This window comes from Phoenix dactylifera, chromosome 11, assembly GCF_009389715.1.
Source record: "Phoenix dactylifera cultivar Barhee BC4 chromosome 11, palm_55x_up_171113_PBpolish2nd_filt_p, whole genome shotgun sequence".
NCBI classification, from domain to species: Eukaryota; Viridiplantae; Streptophyta; class Magnoliopsida; order Arecales; family Arecaceae; genus Phoenix; species Phoenix dactylifera.
The window spans coordinates 14,453,830-14,475,939 of record NC_052402.1 but is presented as its reverse complement, the minus strand read 5'-3'; the positions used below and the strand labels follow the sequence as shown (position 1 = coordinate 14,475,939).

Genomic DNA, 22,110 nt, shown 5'->3' with positions numbered 1-22,110 from the left:
CTACTGTCTTCTATTTTACTTTTCAAAATCTAGACAACCTAAGAATTTATTTGCCAAATGAGATTAAAATAGAGCACCTAATTGCAAAATGCATTTGTTGGATTATAGAACATGGTGGAAACGGAAGGCACCAGGATTTGGAGAGAATAGAGTCCGGGGGCGAGATTTCTGAAAATCATAAGTTCGATGGGAACCATGAAGAGGTGGAGAACAGATGGGAATTGGTTTTTTAGGGCGGTGTGGCCAACTCTTTGGAAGAGGCAACTACCCTCCACTTCTTTTACTTTCTCGTTTATACTGGCATGGGCGAAAAAGAGTTTGGAGAGAGGGAGTTGCTAGAGTACTTCGAGATTTGTTGTATTTTAATTTTTTTTTCTGGATGTTTTCATATTAGACGTATATGAGTCATCCATTGTAGCAAAAATAAAAATAAAAATAGAGAGTTTGAAGGAAAGGCCATTCTATGGCGATCATTTATGCAATCTCTAACAAGCCCGATAATCCTATTGCAAACATGGAGAATCGTTATGTGCAAGGTCCAATTGAATCCAAAACTATGTTGTTTGTGATTCCTAAATATAACACATATGTTGGCTTGATCTTCGGATTGGCGTGTACCAGTTGTCTCCTGCCTTAAACGAGGCATTGGTACAAACAAAAGGACCGGTATATTCAGGTTCTTAACTTCATATATGTTAAGATGAACTTTGAGTAAACATATGGATCAATCTCCGGAGCATAGTTCACTTTTAAATAAAACAAAAGTAGCTGCATGAGCCGTTCGATGACGGATTTTCCAAGTTGGAGCTGTTATAAAGGGGCCGGCTCCTTTGCGGCCCTACATGAAATGGAGCAGGGTAACAATTATACTGCCGTTTAAAAGTCTCATTGCTACTGCAGAACGTATCAACTATGATCCCAAGTTGGACTTACTTCGGGCCATTCTCCTTCTTACCTGATCCCTTTGTGTCAATGCTTGGACTAAAATACATGTAGGTCCCTTCAGTTTTGAAGCAAAAATGAACTGGATACTCCTTATTGGTTCTGAATTCTCGTACCAAACTGTCTGTAGCCCGTAAGGTTTTTTAAACTTATACTCTGCTAGCACTAAATCCGTGCAAATAAAATACAAACAGCAACTGTTTTTATCCTCCTACGTGTTCAATCTGGGAGCAAGGATGTCTTCGTCCGTTTGACCAGAGATCCTAGGCTGATGTCAGGTCCAAACTTTAACATAGGCCCATTTCACATTTTAGGGCCTAGATTAGTGCAGCGTGGTTTAAACCGGTCGTGGTGGACCAGCCTGGTGATCCACAAGTACGTGCATAAGACCTCATCAGTCATCGCTAGAACAGCTGAACGTCATCCAACATTTTGCACCAAACGGCACGGATTGAGGAACAGTAAATTAATTTTCCTCTATTCTCAATAACACAGACTAAATTAAGTACCACGGGCAGACAAGGGGCATCATTGGGAAATATATTTTTTTGTAAGATTAGCCATGTCTCTCCATCATTACAAGAAGTTGGTGGAGACGTTGGAGTAATTAGAAAAATTAAATGAAAACAAAGAACACGTGAGAAACACAGCCTGCCATCTTGCTTCTCCACTATCTAGCAGGAGCCATAATCAGCATGTGATAGAAACGGAAACCAGAGTAATGGAATATATAGAAGTGAGAAAATAAACTTCCTGGTGGCCGAGCTATACACCCTTACCTACCCTTAGCAAACACTTCTCCTAAGATATTTATCATCGTTCATCATTAATTATTGCTACTCATACATAATATAGTTATCATCATCATCAGAAGGGATATATACAGAACAAATTAACTCAAGTATTGCGTTCCGTTGTGGGAATCCCTTGCTTTATGTACCTACCTCCACATTAATGGTCTCCTCGATATATATTCACATGGCCTCACCACTGTCTGAATTGTTGTTATTCTTTTTTCCTTCTCCTTGAGATGGGGAGATCAAGGCGGAAATTTTCGGGATTTTGCTGGTTTTGTTTAATATTACTTTTGATGATCATAGTAGATACGAATTATTGGGAAGGATGGAGGAAGAAGCGGTCGGAGGGGGAGAGGGCGTGGCGGAAGTGGCAGCGGTGGCCGTAGGGGCAAGTGTCACCGGCGAGGATCATGCGGCAGACCTCGGTCTTGTAGCGGGGGTGGCGGATAACGGGGCGGAGCTCGGCGATGCCGTGGGCAAACTGGCAGTTCTCGCCGTAGGGGCACTCCCCGCTCTCCTCCCACTTGTTGCACAGCTCCGTCTTGAACATCCCTTGGTTGTACACCTCCAGCTCCAGCGCTTCCCAACCCTCTTCGTCCTCCTCTCCACCTCTTTCCCCCTTCTTCTTGCTCCCCCCGCCCACGTAAACCCGCTGCTGCTCCCATTAAATAATAGTTACAATACAACAGCAGCAACAAATTCATATAGATAAATCAACAATCAGCCTGGCAAACAAATTTTAAGACGGACAGAGAAATCCATAAGCAAGCTTTATACCGCCTACTATCATAAAAAAAAAGTATTTCTGGTTTATCAACAGAGCAATCTGAACCGTCCATTGCATGGACTTCAATTCTCATCAGATGTCACATCTCAGCAAGAAATTTGATGGTATAGCCATCTGTTGCCGTCCACCGCACAGGTCCATCAATGGCAGTTCCTAATAACGCCGCCATCCTGTTTTGACGGACTCGTCTGAAACAATTATTTACCATTTTAATATAATTAACGGCCGTTATTTGGGCAGTGCTGCGTCTGGATTTTTTTAATTTGTTAATAACCACTAATAAATAAAAAATGACATATAATAACAGAATTTTTAGGGCACAAAGTCACGTCGCAATCTAACAGTAACATATATTATTTTCAAACAGATATGAAAGTTTTAATATATTATATAAAGGATTTGTGTGAAATATCTATCTTCCTTGGCAATATCAACCGTTGGAACATGCATAACTACTCCGTATAAATAAATTAATGAAGGAAAGAGATTGAAATGGAGATCTATATAAAATGCATGCCAACGGCTGGCGTCGCCAAAGAAGATTAATTATTCTAACCCTTGAGCGAATTGACATAAAAATGCTGGGATAACGACCGTTATTCAGACTGACCGAGCATGCTGGCTTCAGGAGCCGTGCTTCAGGGAGCGATGCTTGTTGTTCCCCATGTACCAGAGCTTCGCTCGTTGGGGTCCCGAGAAAACGATCAGATGAGCCGTTCGACTGTGAATGGACGGATAGTATTAAAAAAAGAAAGAAATATTGTACTCATCTGATCATTTCCTCGTGGGGATTTCATTCCTACATGAAATAATTGTAACTAATTTAACTTGATCCGCAAGAAAGCTTTAGTGCGGAGGTGGATGGTGCAACGGGACTCACCGAACCGAGCATGACCGGGCTGGAGACGCGAAGCCGGCCGTTGCGGTTGGCGGCCGACCCGGCCTGGTTCAGCTTGAGATACCCGCTGGACCTGACGGAGATGCTCTTGGGCATCAGGACCCGCTTCTCCGCGGTCCGCCTCGCGAACCGGTTCTCCTGGAAAGCCAGCACGCTCGTCGGGCTCGTCTCCGCCGGCAGGTCCCCGACGCGGAGGCGGCGGAACTCGTCCACGATCGACAGAGCAGGGTGTTCGCCGGCGGCGATGGACGCAATCCGGTGGCTCTGCTTATCGGACAGGAGGCTCAGGCGCTTGGCGAGCTCGCCGTTGGAGATTCGGAGTTTCGCGTTCTCCTGCCGGAGGGCCTCCGCTTCCTGGGCCGCGTCCTGGAGGTGGGAGAGGCACAGTTCGTAGCGCTCCGCGATCTCTTGGTACTGAAGGGTGAGGCGGGCGAGGTAGAGGCGGTTCTCGGTCGCGGCGGGGTCCTCCTCGTCGAAGGAGACGGAGGAGGGGGTGAGCGACACGGACGCGGAGCCGGAGAGAGGAGTCACGCGAGTCGGAGTCCCCTCCGTCGGTGAGATAACCGACGTATAGGGCCAAAAGAAATCTCCACCGTTGGCGAAGTACGGGGGAGAGGATAGCCGCTGATCTGGAGATAGGAACGGCGCGGATCCGATGGCAGACCTCAGTCGTTCGCCATTGGTGGGAGTCACCAGCTCCTGCTGCATCCTGTCGGCCAGAGTCTCTGCCGATGGAGACAGTAAAAAATCGCAAAAGAAATCAAGAAAAATCAAATAAAATCTGGATCAACACTTTTTGCATAGAAGCGATTGATGGTCATTCACCGAGAACTCCACTAAAAAAAATCGGAAAGGAGAAAAAGAAATCCTGCATGTTATTTACTAAGAGCCTACCCATAATACGATCCAATATTTTTAGATCAAATGGAAGAAAATTGATTCAGTTCAACGAAGAAATCAGCAAAAGCTCGTGGATCTAATAGAACGCAAGAAACACAGATAACTCTCAAGCTAATCAGATGCTAATAAAAACAATAGAAAACGGAAAGGAGAGCTCATCCACGCTGCTCTTCATGTAACATCGGAGATGATCCGATCATCCATTAATACTCAAAGCAACAGCAAAATCATCAAATAAACTGCATTGTAGGTGCGATCCGAGACGCAGATGGATAGTATCAGCTAGAGATCGTGATATAAAACCAGAATTCTTCATAAAAATGACGTAAAAATCAGTAGAAATAGCTAAATCTCATCGAGAATTTAATTCTAGATGGCTCTCCGGCAGCTCACCTAAACCAAGAGAGAGAGAGAGAGAGCTAGCTGAGAAGAGAAGAGAGAAGGGAGACGAGAGAAAGAGGGGAGGGTTTCAAGAATTGGGAAGAGAGGGAGTATATATAGGGGGAGACGGGAGAGTAGTGGGAGCATGCTCGGCGCCAAGGAGACCGACGCCTCAAAACCGTCGCGACGGAATTCATAACGGAATTCCAGAGAGAGAGAGAGAGTTCTTGACGTCCCGCTCCGTCTTCTCCCCTCCTCTCCTTCCCTTCGGACATCAGACGAAATCACGGCACGCCGACGTGGCGTAACTGAATTTCTGGCTTAGTTTACTATAATGCCCTCGCTGGCAGTTCTCTAGCCAATGGCCAAGCTCTGGGCATTTTGGTAACTCGGTATGGGGGGTCTCCTGGGTCTTGCCATTCCTAGAATTGCCCCACGCTCGCGAACGACCGTGCGGAGTTCATAAAGGGCAGCATTTCGATCAGTACCGTCGAACGCGTGGGGCCCACGGTCAGGAAATGGCGGGGCATGCAACCCTGTGATGAATGGACGGCCGTGATCGAGAGAGCCCTCACCATCTGATCCTGTGCTCATTATTACGAATTATTAGCGCTGTACTTGTTTTAATTTTATATCGTGACCAAGAATATTTTAATTTTTTAATTTTTTATATGCAGAAGGGAAAAATTGGAGGAAATAGAGAGGGGAAAAAAAAAAAAAAAGGCACATGATAGTCGAAGTCACGTCTCCAGTGGAAGGGAATCGGATTCTGTCAGCTTCTGCCGGCTTCTCGTGGCCGTAAATAGCAAATCACCTCATTTACCTATTCACGCCCTCTGGATCCCCACCCAAGTTTCACCAACGCTATACCAGAACTAACGCTAGAATGGCTGTTACAGCACTTTGGAGGCTTTGGTATTTAAAAATATAGCTTTGGATCCACTATTCATAAGATAAAGCAGGTTCAGTTTATGTAAAACTTGATATTACAATATATGAGTTACCATTGTTACTTTCTGAAATAATAGCTAGTGATCATCATCATTGCAGTTTGAAACATTTTGAGTTCTTCCAGATGTGATTACTAACTCGGGCGCTGCGTACGGGAAAGCTGTGTTGTAAATCCTTTATCTCTAGAAATGAGTAGGATCTGATAGCAGACGATTGAAGTACTCAGTATATCAGAACTTGGGAAGGGAGAACCAGCTACATATCGTAGAGAAGGGACAGGAGAAGGGCCTGGTGGAGCTATCTTGGGAGAGTTTGGGCACGTAAGGCCTCTGTGGTTAGGGAGTGGGGTCACCTTATGATTATGTTTGCTTTGCTTGGAAGGTTCTGACCTTTGAGCTACCATTGTATTCCGGAGCTAGCCATTAAAGAGCAGAAGAGAAAAGGATGGGGCCATTATGTTTGCTTCCTCGTCAAATCTTTAACTAACTCAGGCCCATCTCGCTCGAACCACTTCCATGGGGGCAGCTTCGTGCTTCAACTCAAACGAGGGAAAAGAAGAGATGAAGATTAAAAGGTTGCGGGTCCCATGCGAGTTGGGTTCAGCATTGGCTAATGATTGGTGGAGAAGACTGCCCTCTGTTCGGAGTTAAACAGGGGATGTGGTCAGGGCGAGGAGGGGGAGATACATTGCCTTGTGGAGAATGGGGTGCTTGTGTGACGCCTAAGCGAATTTTAGGTGCATTGTTTACCAATTCCAATCAGTTCAGTTATGAGAACTTCAACAATAACGAAAGGCGAGAGCGACGGATTGATTGCATACAGTTAACGTAGGTCTTCAACATCAGTAGATGTAAGACTTCGTACATTGCCTGAGTAGCAATACATGGATTTTGGAGGTCAGATTTGTGGAAAAAAATTGAGGTCATTTTCAGAAAGTTGATATCGGGCATCACTAGAAGTGATTCTAGCCACAAAAAAGGGGGAGACTTATAAGCCTATCATATTGTTTAATCACAATGACCACATTTATAAGTCTAACATAATGTTTAACCACGCTTTTATAAGTCTAAGACCTTAGTTTAGGAATTTGGCAATGCACGCATTATACTGCGACTAGGACCAATATGAGCTGGTGTTTGCGTCCAATATTGCGCTCATATATAGTTTTCTAACTAAAGCACCTCAATAAAAGAGAAAGGGGCATATTATCAGTAAAGAAAGGGGCATTAAAACTCACAACACAATAATATGGGGTACAGTTCCTTAAAAGACCACCAAGCTTGACCATATGTGATGAGCTTTCTCGTAATTATTTGTTATAAAAGTTTTCTATACTTATTTTTATATTTCCACCATCATATGTTTTGACCTTACTTCACCTGATCAATCGGAGGCTACAATTCAATCGCTCTGCACCGCGCTGTGCACAGCCAATGTTAATCTGTGCCTTCCGTGAATTGAAAATTTCCATTAAGTTGAAACAGAATCCCATATTAAAATGCACCCTGCTTGCCTAGTTGGATCGAACCACAGGTGACTCACTGTTATTAAATCACACACGTACTGCTCAGATTTTAATGTAAAACGATGGGTGTTGTGCTGAAAATTCTTTTGTGAACAGTGATAGGTGAAGGTCGCATGATGCTCAAGCACGAGAAGTTCAGAAAATCTCGCTTGCAATGTGAAGAAAACCTGAATCTGGAACTAAATTTTGCCGAATGAACCAATACCAAGCTCACTTAAAACACAACTTAACAGTCAACCTCAGTGAGAGCTTTCATCTTCACCACCAAACACGCATGCATGCGCAAACTAGTCGCACGCATGCGCAAACTTGCACGCATAGGCGCGTGCGCATAGAGAGAGAGAGAGAGAGAGATTACATGCTTGACCACATTTATATATCGTCTAATCGTGCTGCTAACAATTAACTGATGAACTCACAGCAGCTGGGAAAATAATTAATAACCACATCTCCAATGAGTCTCTGTTCGCTCATACAAAACATCTGTAGTAGAAGCCTGAAATCTGTTTCGACCTGCAGTTTGGAGAGCTTAAATGAAGACATTTCCAACTGAATGTTTTCTAGCCCAAAAGTTAAAGCATGTGAAGTACCAGCTAGAACTAATCGCTCGGACACGGAACAAACCTCTGCTAAGACTGGCATGAAATTGATTTTATCTGTTGAAATCATACGCATAAACATAACATAACATTCAAGAAAGAATCTTACCATCTCAGAAACTGAACAAGTATTATGTTCACGCTGGAAAGCTCCAATTATTATGTACATCTTTTGTGACGGACTAGCGTACTCCATACGCCTTTCTTTTATCACAAATGGATTACTCCAGACCAGTCATCATTAAGCTTGAAACCAAGAATGAAAAACTAGAGAAATATGAATATGTTGTTGCAATGTCAAGAACTGCGCATCGAAAGAGGAGAAACTGATATACTTCTTTTTTGCTTCACAAAACGAAAATATTAACTGCCATTTCAATAAACACTGTTCCAATTTTTTTCCTATCATTGTCATTGATATACAAAAGATATTATACCCAAAAAGAAAAGAAAGAGGACAAAAACCCCAAAATTCAACACTAAATTTGGGGGACTGTGACCCCAAAAATTTTCCAAGTTAGCATGACATCTACATTGCAAAATAGGGAAGCAACTTGTTACAGGCAAATTTTAAAACTCTAATGTGACTTCACATAAACTTCAAGCATGTCATCGTTCTCCAAGCCAAGGCCTTCTGGTGTTTCTGCGGGACTGACTTTATCCCCATCAAAACAAAAGACCAAGTTTTCTAGCTTGAGCTGAGCCTTCTCAGCATACATCTTAAAGAGCCTCTCAAACTTGTCATCCTTCAATTAACAATAATTTATTTATTATAAAGGTTATCAGCTTTAGGGGAGTAAAAGAGCATCAAGTCACTGAACAAACAATTGAAGCTCTAAAGCATGAAGATTGAAGACAATAAAGAATCCATCTTAACATGAACATGGAAAAAACAACAACAACCATGCATGACGAGAAAGAAACATACAATTTTTTTAGTTCTGCAACAAGTAATTGACATAACTATACAATTTTGCCTATCCATGACAATTTCAATCAGAACCGAAGTAATTCATGTTTGGAATAAAAGGCCACATGCCTGTTGGTAGGCCCTTTACAGGCAGAACTTCCATTCATGGGATTAAAGATTTGCCAGAGTATTTGGCCAATTGTTTGCTTGTGTAGCTCAGCTCTCCACAAATATTTTTGAGATATAAATGTAGATTTGCTTGACTGTTAAAAACGAGGGATGGGACAAATGAAAAAGTATTGAAGCCCAACTTCACCCCACCTACATACAAAGAGCGCAACTATACCCTGCCCCAACACAAGCAGACATACACAATGAGATAATAAGTTATGACTGAAATATCAAATATTTTCATCAAGATATGACAATTATAAGAACATGAAGCACAAAATATCAGCTATGGACAAACTTTATGGGGGTGTTTGGTATAGGGTGATCATCCCAAGATCAAGGATGATGCGGATAGAGATGATGAGATCACCGTGTTTGGTTGCACCAAAGTGATCCTATATGGCAATGATCCCAAATCACTCCTACTTCTTAAATCACCGTCCAACCTAGTGATGGAATACCTGTCCTTGAGGTCAGGTATCCAAAATCACCTAAGGCGGTGATCTTGGACTAAGATTTGGAGACAAAAATGCCTCTTAGTCTAGCAGAAAAAATTGGTATATCAATATACTGTTAATATATTATATCAATCTTATATATATATATATATATTATATTATATTGATTTTACATATATTGTATGTATGATAATATATTATATTATAATATATTATTAATCATATTATTTCATATTATTATTCAATAATAATTTCAAATTGTAATAGAAATATATTATTGCACTTTATATTTATATAATGCAATTGTTTAATATATTACAAGTATAAATAAAAATATTAGTTCTATAATAACAATAAATATATCTTTTAGGATTAATAAATATATTTTTATGAATTATATTAATAATTTATAATATTAATAAACATGTTAATATTTTATCATAATATACTTATATGATCCATGAATATATTTTTATGGAACATATTAGAAATAGTTTTGGTATTACGTGAATTTGGATTTCCGTGGAATACTAGACAAGTTATCCGTGGATAGAATACAGCATACCAAAAGCGGTGATCTTAGATCACCAAGGATCGGATGAACCCGAGATGAGGATCACCAAACACCACCTATAGGAACAAGCATGAATTTTCAGCAAAAAAAAGACAAGCATGAATGCCTAAAGCAAGAAGAACATTTACTAAAAATACAAGAAAAAGCATTATGGTGTGATGTCAACAATTTAATTAATATTCAGTTAAACAACAAACTAGGAAGAAGGATTGGAAAGTTTGGTGAACACCAAGTTCAAGATGAATAGTAATAATGATAAAAAGGAAATCTCAAATTTTATACACACAGAAGTTCCTGATTTCACAAACATGGATTTGCATTTTGGTAAAAATTTTAGGACTGCCAACCAACATGGAAGTCCAGTATGGTCATAAGTCATTGGTCTACAACTTTTTCTGAACCCTGCATCTGATTTTGTAACCAATGCTAGAAACAACTGCGATGGATAGAAGGATTCATGTCCCCATCATGTAACATCAGCAGTTCATAGTACATCATATAAAATTAATGTAATAAGTGTTAAAGCATATATAGATGTAACCCAGATGAACCAAAGGGAAAAAAATGTATGGAGCGAGAAAAAAATGTCAGTAGTCCAAAGATGTAACTAATAATGACAACACATTGGAGTTTGATCAAGGAAAACAAAAATGTTTAGGTTCAGCTATTCTCTCTTCTCCCTAGTAACTCCTTTCCTTTCTTCTTTCTCACTATTTGCCTCACTTCATTACTATTCCATAATACTTTTCTCTTTCAGTATCAATTTGTTGCACCACAGATTAGATCGATAGATATATCAAGACTGATCAATTTTTTGACCCAACTCTTTTACTTTTGATTCTATAAGAATTCTAGAGAGCCTTTTTCCTTAGTGTTGAACCCTCTTTACTAACTAGATATATTAAAGTAGAACTATAGCATCAAGTTTTGCAGAAATCTTCGCTGTTACTTGAAATTCGACATTATATCACCCCCAAAAACCCTCTCTAAAAGCCCTGAAGCTTCTAGAGAAATCTATCAAATCCCATTTCAAAACAATAGGGCAGACTTAGAAAGTTTCCCTATTTCCTTAATCCACAAAAATCACTCATTTCTGTCTTGACTTCTGACATTGAACAGCAAGTAGTAACTTTCAATCAAAATCTATAATATAATAACTTAAGGTCCATCATCATATACAAGCTGGCCCTCCTATTGGTCCAACATCAACCTATACACAAGAGCTGTATTCTTGCAGTAGACTCTGACATTAAAGCACACTTGAGAAAAAAAATTGTTGCAGTGTAGCTGGAGTACATAACATTTGTCTGCTACTACCAAAAAATTTGAGTTCAATGAGACCAGAACTAGGACCCAGCATGAAGATCCATTAACATGTATCCTACAAAGTTGTCCACAATTACCAACAATATCACTAGATATTAATTCTAACAGCATGAGATCTCTTTCTTTCAATATAATCAAGAGATTGTAAACAAGTCTAATGCATATGTGATAAAATCTGGGCCCTTCTATCAAGCTTCAGAATATATAATGAGTCCTAAAAATATACAACTCTAGATAGAAATGTAGAACTGAAGTTAACATAGAACTGTGTTGAAAGTAGTACCGAATACACGCGGAACTGCTTTTGTCCATCCTTGCCCTGAATAGATATAATAATTTTTTTCCTTTCAACTTGTGGTTTTGATGGTTGACTCGCTTTGACTTCTGGAAAAGGTTTTCCAGAACTACTAAGTTCTGTTTTGGCAGACTCCATTACTGCTCTCAACACATCCTGAGCTGATTGAGCTAATGATGCCAACTCCTGCTTCTGTAATCTAAATTACAGGGAATATTAATCAGTTACATCATTATGGCAAGTTACGAATTACAATTTGATCCAATATCATCATTCAGCCACAATGCTGAATTGAGATTGTTGCATCAAATATCTATTTTCTTTAAACATCATGCTGAATGAGTTCAAATATTAGAAACAGATCCCATAACGAGTATAAATATTTTATTGGAGATTATTATATACACAAATTTACATTTTCCATGCCAGGAATCTAAATCTATAAATTAATTACAGTGTATTGCAAAAACAATTAAACAAGAACATATATATTTTGGCAGGTTACATCATAATTAAAATTGCTCGTAGTATCATGAGTTAAATGATTGACCAAGGAGTAGATATGAGAACTTAAACAAACTGACTGATGATCACATAAACAAAAATAAGTTCAATCTGAAATTTCCATAAGTAGATATGATTGACCAAGGAGTAGATATGAGACTTTAGATTTGGAACTACCAGTTGGTTTTCATCCTGTAAGTGTTATTCTAATTAGAGCACAGTGTCATCAATGACATGACATATGAGACCAACTGGTAGTTCCAAATCTAAAGTCTTCATGTCTATAAACACTTAAGGATGCCAATTGCTTCGAAGCACATATGCAAGGCACAATGTAAATCTCAGATGCCTCAAAGTCACTTTTTTCTCTTTTCGAATTCTTTTTTATCAATCTGAATACTCAAAAATTGAGGGTCAAATTTTGGAGATATGCCTAATTGTACATTTAAACATGATATGAATTTTACATATTTATTAGTATTGAAGAATAATTCCAATAATATGTTAATCAAATTCTTATAACACTTCTAAAGGTGACCTTAAGGCTAATCAAACCTGAAATTAGAGCTTCCTTGCAGGGTTAATGAAGTAAAGCAGTCTCTCTCTAATAGAAAGGGAGGGAAAAACCCACCCAACATTCATTAAGAAAATGAAATAGCTACAAAAAATACTCAGAAAGGAAAAGAAAAGACCCAGAGGAAGTTGAGTTGGGATGGGGAGAGAAGAGATACAAGTAATGGACTTAGCAGGTCTGTTAGGGACAGACAAAGTCCAGTCCCACAAAAAGTTCACGTATCAAACATATTAGGTCTTCCCTTGCACCGGCTTTGTTGGAGAGGACTCTCTGATTTGGTCAAGCCATAAGCACCAGCAAATAACAAGGGATCCTAACCACGTAGCTAGTGAGGATGAATTTTCTTAGCAGACCAGGTTCCCCAAAAGCAATTAAGGGAATGCAACCGGCCCTTGACTCCGATCTTGTCTTCAAAAAATTTCCAAATGGAACAAGAGGAGCAATCAGCAGGTGGTCCATGGTATCCTGAGATCTCAAGCAAAGTTGGCAGCAAAGGGGAGCTGGGGATAACTCTTTGGCCAGATTTTCCTAGGTGAGAATTTTATTATAGTATCTGTCCAGAAGAATATGATTTTGGGAGGTATAGGTGTCTTCCTAATTCTCTTTGCCCGAATAAACTGAGAATGTTGCTTGGGCTTGCTCAGGTTCACATAAATAGACCTATAGGATTCATGCCATTACTACCTATAGCATGTCAGACATTTACCAAGGTAAATTAGAAATATAAGCATGGACATTGTTAAACATGAAGATTTGATCAGATCGTATTGGCAGTCCGTTTGACAGCCTCACTTGTTTGCATTGGAATGTAAGTCTGGTGCGGACACCAGCCCTAGATCATCGATCAGGTACATGTATAGTCCCAGATGCAGGAGGGCAGCCCACCCGGTGACCCTTTGGTTGGGTGATGGATTATGAGAGAGAGAGAGCTTATTTGTGGGTATTTAGGTCTTTTCCTCTATAGGGGTATTTTAGAAAATTTTTCTTGTCATGTTGCCTATATAAAGGCTGGTGGGGCTTTTTAACATTTTGGTAGTTATTTCATAATGTATTTGTTGGTGGATTCCAACACCCCGCCGGTAGATTCTGCGTGTTGATCTTCATTTGATTATTGTTTTTAAAGTGAGGTACTCAAATTAGAGCTAAATTTGTCATTTAATAATAGCCAGCTATCATAAATAAAAGAAAATGCTATATGTGCTCCAGAATGTACTTGGAATGGGTGTCAAACTGGTTTTCTGTTGACTATTAAGGGCGCAATAGGCATTTTGGCATTGCAGAGTACCCCAAACCCCCATGTACCACACACACAAAAAAACCCACTTTGCACTCATTCTGTGTACATTTTGAAGCATGCCTAGCAGCTCATAAACATAAAGAGAAACTGCCAGAAGTGCCTATGAAAACGACACCTAGAAACACAATGACACTGAATAAATTTCTTATACTTGCGATTGTAAAACTACAGTAACATTTCTAATCTCTTCGATCCAGCATTTCATGGCTCCAACATCTCTAATCTCCTCCATCAAGCATTTCATGGCTCTAAGAGAAACATAAATTTTTAACATCACATTATCTAAAATTTTGTTTAATTTTTGTAGTTTTCCAAGAACCCTACCTAATACCCATATTATAATGCTATACCTGCCAGCTTACATATTTAAGTTGCATGTTTCACCAGATGGGTTTATAAAGAAATGTCACTTTGTATGATGTTCGTAAGCAGCAAGGTTCATAATGAATTTCAACTATAAAGTTCTGTATTAAAAAAAATGTAATGAGATTAAGTGATTAGCAGGTGAATTGGATCTCTTCCCTAGGTCTCTCCTGTCTTCTTGACATGCTTTAGGAGCCTGCAGCTTGGTGTGTTATTCTCCTTCGATCTGAATCCAGATCACTGTTGCTCTGCTTTAACCAATCGTGCACAATCAGGTCAACTTTTTTTGATGCTATTTCAGAAAGCAGGTTCATCTAGCCTGATGTTCACATGCTCTTGAAATAGACTCATTGCAGTCCTCTTAAATATATTTGCCAGCGATCATGTTCGCAATTCCCACGACATCAATGACCAATTTTGACCAAATTTGATAAAAGTTTCTCAATCACTGGTTAGGTCATTGAAGAAAATAATTGATAGCAATATATAGCCATCAACAGTTATTCATTTTAAAGGATTCTGGCATAATCATTTTTCTTTAATAGGTGATGTCTAGAAAAGATGTATCATCTTTGACAACTAATGGGAAAAACTACCATATTTCATGGGTTCACTTATTTTTTACCTAAATAATCACATCCAGCTCCGATAATCCATCTCGGGTACGTATTTTAGACAGATATGTGTTAGCCACTTGGATATCTCTTTTCGATTACAGTTTCTAAAAATTGTTAGAGAGTTAAATTCTTCTAACAAAGTGTGTGACCCACTACAATAGTGTTAAAGGTGGGCTTTTTATTCTTTTTATAGATTGGTCAAAAGTATAGGCACTAAAATAATTTTAAAATATTTTTCATTGTCAATAAGAGAAACAATTCTCTAGACACTCGTTGAGCTTCCACAAATTTGAGCAAATTCTTTGAACTATTGCATCAAAATCCTTCAAATCCCCAAAAAGGGAATGATACAAGTAATTAAATCACCCTAGGCGCAACACTCCACAGTCCACATACCGTAGTAGAATGCATTACACAGGAAACAGAAGAAAAAAAAAATCTCACAGTTTTCTATTATTAACAACCTTAATGGTATTACCAGCCATAAACGAGAAAAAGGCACAAATTTGGATTACTACAGGTGGTTATAACTGCAAAATAATATAAGAAGATCCATCATCGTATCATCATCATCATCCAAGACTTTTCCCATCAAAAACTGGGGCAGATATATAACACTACTCAAAGTTGAGAAAGCTCCATTAAAGAATGAGCAGATTTTACTAGCAGCTGTCAGCTTGACATCAATCCCGTAACATCAGTGGCAAATTTCCTGACCAAGGAAATTAAAGAGCGGCTTGCCATTGAATGAAGATGACCAGTTAGCGGGTAGATACCTTATAGGTTGCAGTATAAACTCAGCCAATCAAGGGAACAATCCTCTAAAAGTCCCCTAGACATGCAAAAAAACTCAAAGAAGGAATACGAATTCTTTTGATACAGGAAGCTGTCTTCATCACAAAGGTATAAATAAAGCGAAAGAAACGGGGGAAACAGTCCCAGCAAAATAATATAAGAAACTACCAAAAGGTCCAAGTTTAATTTTCTAGACAAAATACAAAATTCTTGAAGTACAAAAACAAGTGTTGTTTCAAGTATACCTCAGCTCCCGAAGAGTCTTATCCTCCTGCAATGCCAATCCTGAACTGGGGATCCTCTGCGGCGAAGGAGGCAACCAATCCTCTTCTTCTCTCTCCTTTCCACCCTTCTCATCATCATCATCTAAAACAACCACATCCTTTCGGCTCTCCTTCACCTTTCCATCCTCAAAATTCAAAAACAAAAAGGGAGAGAGAGAGAGAGCATCTAGTGGAAAAAATCCACAAAACGAAAGGGGAAAAGGCGTAAGTTGAACGAGATGCAACTTACTGTGCGATCAGCTGTCTTCTTCCGCTTCATCCCAGGAAAAATTGGAACGGAATCCAAGTCGTCATCTGCCAATCAAACCCTAGAAGTGAGAAAAAAAATCCAAAAAAAGGTATAATCTCGATAAGAAGACCGAGAGGGAGAGAGAAGACCGTCGAAGTAGGGGAAATCCGCTGGCTGGACGCGGCTGTAATCGAAAAGAGGCTCTAGTTCTTCTCCAGGCTCGTCCTGCCGAACGAATTAAAGGAGAAACAGAGAAGAAGTGAGGGAGAAGAAAAAGAAACCCTAGAAATTTAGCTAGAAGGAACGCAGAGAGAGAATAATTAACCATTGACGAACGAATTGATAGCGTTCGAAGGCGGAGACGGCTATTTGGCGTCGATACCTTCGTTGAACCAAAGCCGGGAACTGTTTGTAATCCTTTTTCAACCGGTGGTGATGGGAAATGGCCGCGGGCTTTCGACGCCGCCGCCGAAGTTTTGGTGGGAAGCACCTCCAAGTTCTTGGAGCGCTGCAAACGGGTCGGGCCAGATCGGGCTTCGAATTATGATGTTAGATCCGAGCCCAACTTATTATTTGATCAAATCGGATCCAATTTGCTGTTTGAATCTAGGGTTGGCGATACTCAACCATTTAACCTATTTAACTTATTTTTAATTTGTTGTAGATCGAGCTAGATTGTCTGTTTAGTAAAATTATCAGATTCGGGTTAGTATTTTTGTCCTATTTAATCCACAGGTTATATTTGAATTGATAAATTTTTGATCTATCATGTGTCCAACTCAATCTGTATCTTGCTCGACCTGACTGGATTCACCTGATTGCCACCTCTATTTCAATCAAACATCTAATTATATTTTTTAACTAAAATATAATAATTAATAATTAAATATAATATTAGTAGAAATTATATAAAATTGAAAAGTGCTGGTTTAAACTTGATTTTTTATTCAAACTTTTAATTTCATCCCAGTAATCCTCCGTAGTTTACAAGATACAATATTTATATAACTAGAGGGCACTACAAATAAGTATCCACTAAAATAAATAATGAAATATGAATGCTTAAATTTAATAAATTAAAAATATATGGAAGAAGATGTAATTATTTAAATAAAAAGAGGAATTAGTTTAAATGAGAGTTCATCGAAGAAATTATAAAATATATTTAGGGCGAACAAGGAGGAGGTTTATATAATTTGAATTTTTTGATCGGGCAAATTAGATTCAGGTTGGGTCGGGCCTTCTTTTGTTGACCAAAACTAGATCTAGATACATGTGCCAATCCAGGCTGGGTTGGAAGATATTAGACTCAAAGGTGACTTAGAATCATTTGGAGGAAAGATTGCAGAGGTGGTTAAATTAGCTGCAGAATTTTTTATTGTTGAGAAAAATTCTGCTGTTTGTTTCCCATGAAATCGCAGCAATTAGATGATTACCAATTGCAGATTTCTGGGAAAGAAACTTTTCCTGTAGCAGCAAAACTCTCTGGAGTTTCAAGTACTCCAAGCCATGCCACCTTCCAGATTCCTTTGACAAAATGACAAATGATAAGGATATGACCTAAGGATTCATTGGGATGATCACAAAGAACACAGTGTCCAAGTATCTTTTAAATACGACAAATGTTTTCCGTGGATATTGGGTGTAACATTTGTACAGGGAGGCCAACCACATTGCAGATTGATTGGCAATTTTTTTCGTTTTAAAATAAATTCTGGTTGGCAAATTTTAGAAGGACATCGGCACATAAACATGATTGAAGCTCAAGCTTTCCTTTTATGTAATTTTTGTTTTATTGATACTTTACAGCTCTCAACTGAGAGATAACGTAACTATTGATATTCAACTCTCTCCTCTATATCACTACTCCCATGCAACTTAAGTTTGGATAATTTTGAAGTCAAGTTATCCATCAATGCCCTCCTTTGACTATCTACAAAGCTTAATTGACTTTCGTTAAAAACAAGGGATGCAAGGATATGTGCAGACTTGTGTTTAATCCCGTATTGATTATTCGCCAAAAAAATTTTAGATACTTATACAGGACTAAAAAAATCTAAAAAAACCTTCCGACTAATCTTTTTGGATAAGATATCAAAGTGGACTCGGTCTATGGCCCATATAGACTAAAGGACATTGCAGCATGGGCTCATTAGGCTAATCACAGGCCGATCGTGGTGTTTGTGATTAGATCTAGATAGATTTAAACCTTTAGCCTGATAAGGACGTCAGGATTTAAATGGAGGGAGTACGTGACGATCCATCTTCGTTAGGATTTAAATGGAAGAAGTATGTAAGGATCTATAGGGGCATATATTTAGTTCCACATTGGTTATACAGAACTAAGGAATCCAAAAAATATCTTTCAGCTAGCCTTTTTGGGTGAGGTCCTATGTTATGACAAATCGTATCAAAGCGAACTCGGCCCATAGCCTATGTGGACTAGAGGACACTGCAGCATGGGTTCATATAAACTGACCACGGACCGATCGTGGTGCTTGTAATTATATTTGAATAGATTTGAACCATTTGCCTGACGAGAATGTCAGGGCTTGAACAAAGGGAGTATATGAGAACTCATACGGACGTGTATTTAGTCCCACATTAATTCTTCACTGATGAGATCTGAAATATTTATATATGAATAAGGAACTAAAAAATATCGTCCGGCCAGTCTTTTTGTGTGCGATCCTGAGTTAGTTTAGAGGAAACAATGCAATCCTTTCCATACATATCCTTTTGCCTAGTGCCTTGCTGAAAAGTTCTATTCTTCACCATCAGAATCAGCTGGAGCTAATGATTCCCGTTCTGGGGTACCGTCAGCTCTGTGAGCCCTAACTTATTCGCATCAAGAATAGTCTACTGGGTACCCCCATCCTATGGTCTGAAGAGGAAGTAAGGCCGGGATACATCATTAAAGATCACGGGTTCATGGGCTGAATAGTATTTGGCTTGAAGGAGGAGACTACCCCATGGTGATCGAATGGATTGCACAGTACCAACCGAGGTCGTCGAATGATGCAACCTTCTACAGACTCTCACACGCCATCTTTAGAATTTTTCATGGCCACCCATGGTTTTAGAGAAGCGAACCAGCCTGCTGATGATTTAGCTAGGCTTCCTGAAACTGTGGTACGACTGCAAATAAGATCTAAGAACTCTAATTTATGGCTGATGGTGGGAGGTCCTTTCCCCGTTTGCAATTTTTGTTCCGTTTTTGTTTGGGGTCTCTGACCCCATATGAATCCCCAAATAGAAGATACATTTCTAGCTTCCATCTCTTCTGACTACGAAAAAGATTTCCCAAATTTACCAAAAAAAGCTTTCACCAGATTTTCTTTTTTTCTATTTATAGCCACCGATAGCAGGAGGAGAAAAAAATTCAGAAAGGAAACTTTATACATTTATCTCTACACAGAAGTGGACCTCATCACCTTAAGATGGTCCATCACAGCCCAACATGCTGCGGCCCCCAGGTTTGAACCCCAGCCTAGTCGGGCTTAATTACCAAATATAAAAAGTGAACAAAAAGAGAACAAAAAGTGAAAAAATGGGGAGATATAAAAGAACTATACTAAGAAACACAACCAAGGAAAGCTTTTCCCTCCAACTTCTTCTTCTTCTTCTTCTTCACTTCAAATGGTGGTCAGCTCCCTCGAAGCTGCCACGGACTTGTAGATCTCAAGTATAAGCCTCTGCTCGAAGTAGCTGCCGGCGTCGACTCGGACCGGACGCCGCTTGGGGATCCGCTTGTCCCAGAGCGCCTCCGGTCCGTTGGGCAGCACCAAGGCCGACCCCTTCCCGGCCAGACCCAGCATGGCATCCACGTACGCGTCCCTGAGCCGGGCCAGCAGCCGGACCGGCGACGGGATCTTTATGCGGATCCTGAAGAGGGGTCGGATCCGCCAGAACCGGCGGTTCCCTCCTCGACCGGACCCAAATCTCGTCACCCTCGCAGCTTTCTTCCGGTAGCCCGAGCCATCCACCCTCTCATACTTCCTCCTTCGCCAGTACAGCCTTATGCCCCTGTAAAACCTATACGGAAATGCCTCCGTTTCCATCTCTCTCTCTCTCTAAGGTGGTTTGGTGGATGAGGAGAAGAGAAAGGTGGGATGTTTAGTTGGAAGGAATTCTATTCACAGTGGAATATAAAGAGTATGATATCTAGGAGTAGGTGGGTGTTTGTACATTGAGGAGGAGGAGGAGGAGGAGGAGGAGGAGGAAACGAGATAAACATTGGATGGTCAGCATAAACGGTTTGACGCCTACCTTAACCTTTTTGCGTGTCTGTTTTGGATTGCCTCTGAGATCAATTTCCTCTTTGAACTTCTAGAAACGGCTTGAAAAATTCTATGGTGTGCGTGCGGCTCTATCGCCTTTAGATGTCATTGTGCTTCCACGATAAATTTAATGCTGATTGCTACTACTAACGGTATATATTAGAAATTTGTACAATTAGGTTTAGCTGATATTTATATCTTTCAAAGACTAGGAACAATTCATCCTACCAAAAACAAAAAGACTAGGAACAATTCCACCTCTATGATTAATTTGTATGACCAAGTTGATCTGGACATCTATATCGCCCATGGACTATCAAATTGGCAGCATGCATGCACACCATGCTCCGGGATGCAAACATGTTTGAAATGGAAAAGATCATCGAAGCATGACCGTTGGTATTGCATTGAATCATCCAATGGCTTGATTGAACTACTTTACTTTGGTGGTTTTAGAGGCCTGACATGCAGCTGACGCTATATGATGCATGGTGGGATGAGTCCCAGGAAAATTATACCATTGTTTAGTCAACCATTTCTTTGAAGTTTAACAACAAACTTTTTTTTTTTTTTTTTCAAACCAAGCTCCCATTCGGCACCCATGACGTAACATGTGCCCATAATGGACTTTTGGATAGTTATTATTGTGCCATTATTATTCCTACTAGTACCAACACATACATAAATATGTATGTATTTGTGTTTTGTCAAAGGAAGCATATATATGTACTCGGCTTGGACAGGGACTATGAAAATTGATTAATTAACGAAGCCATATGATTCCATCCATCAAATCACGTTGCATTCACTTTGTACGTGTCAAGAATTGTCGCCTAGTCTTCGGTGTGCAAAAGTATAGTCCTGAGTGTTGACAAATGCAGGCCATGAGGACTTTAGATGATGGAGACCTTCCTTTACAACAACTAGTTTCTCTCAAAGTCATACTTTTCTTCTGATAAATCTCTACAAACCATAGTTGTTCCAGCTTGCAGCCTTCAAATAGATTATTCTGGCTGCCATTTTTGTTTCTCCGTCCCACCAAAAAAAAACTATACGTGCTCTGCTCCCCCCAAGAAAAAAAACCAAATAACAAGAAATAAAGTTTCCCTCCTAAAGCTTTTTTTTTTTTTAATATAGGAGAAAACATATGGTTTTGAAGAATATACTTATCACTTGTAGCTTGTTTTTGGAAAAAATCTAGATAGTTAATACTAATTTTTATTTTTAGACTTGAGTTCAAATTTCAATGTTAAATATATGGAAAAGTCAGGGAGAGAAAATTAGCATGAGATCAAAATTTTGGTAGTTGACCAACGAGATAATTAAAATGCAATCAGCTGTTCTTAATAAAAAAAATGTCATGCATGCAGGAAGATGAAGAGACAGTTCCTCCATTCTTTGATTATTCTAAATTTAAAAGTTTGTTGCAATATTATTGTTGTCGATTTATGACTAAGTTCATCGTCTCTCTATGAAAAGTATATAAAAAAAAGACCCAAGTCATTTTTACTGCAATATTTGTTCTTATACCACCTAAAAAACTCTATTATATACATTTTGTTGCCATTATTTATATTGCTGCTAGGAGACTAGCTATATTACACATAGGCTCAGATCATACTATTTCCAATTGCTCGGCTATGTTCTTTCAAT

The 22,110-nt window shown here is 39.4% G+C and overlaps 3 protein-coding genes across 4 annotated transcripts; all 3 read right to left on the bottom strand.

Annotated features, from left to right (window-relative positions):
• Positions 1-1,475: 1,475 nt before the first annotated feature.
• LOC103715174 (zinc finger CCCH domain-containing protein 9-like) lies at positions 1,476-4,965 on the bottom strand. Of its 2 annotated transcripts, XM_039131712.1 has the most exons (4): positions 4,718-4,965; positions 3,407-4,149; positions 3,137-3,247; positions 2,328-2,714 (listed from the first exon to the last, which is right to left on the bottom strand). In XM_039131712.1, exons 2-4 carry the CDS (start codon positions 4,130-4,132, stop codon positions 2,667-2,669), a joined length of 885 nt encoding a protein of 294 aa, XP_038987640.1. In that variant the 5' UTR covers positions 4,133-4,149; positions 4,718-4,965; the 3' UTR covers positions 2,328-2,666. The 2 variants fall into 2 exon arrangements, with proteins under 2 accessions (XP_038987641.1, XP_038987640.1); XM_039131713.1 differs by lacking the exon at positions 3,137-3,247 and having other exon boundaries at positions 1,476-2,394.
• Positions 4,966-8,115: 3,150 nt separating this feature from the next.
• LOC103715151 (NFATC2-interacting protein) lies at positions 8,116-16,704 on the bottom strand. Its single transcript, XM_026807712.2, has 6 exons — positions 16,560-16,704; positions 16,327-16,402; positions 16,178-16,242; positions 15,910-16,073; positions 11,503-11,713; positions 8,116-8,526 (listed from the first exon to the last, which is right to left on the bottom strand). Exons 3-6 carry the CDS (start codon positions 16,205-16,207, stop codon positions 8,359-8,361), a joined length of 573 nt encoding a protein of 190 aa, XP_026663513.1. The 5' UTR covers positions 16,208-16,242; positions 16,327-16,402; positions 16,560-16,704; the 3' UTR covers positions 8,116-8,358.
• Positions 16,705-19,558: 2,854 nt separating this feature from the next.
• LOC103715150 lies at positions 19,559-20,389 on the bottom strand. The gene has a single exon (XM_008802687.4). The coding sequence runs from the start codon at positions 20,236-20,238 to the stop codon at positions 19,813-19,815; it is 426 nt and encodes a 141-aa protein (XP_008800909.2). The 5' UTR covers positions 20,239-20,389; the 3' UTR covers positions 19,559-19,812.
• Positions 20,390-22,110: the final 1,721 nt, after the last annotated feature.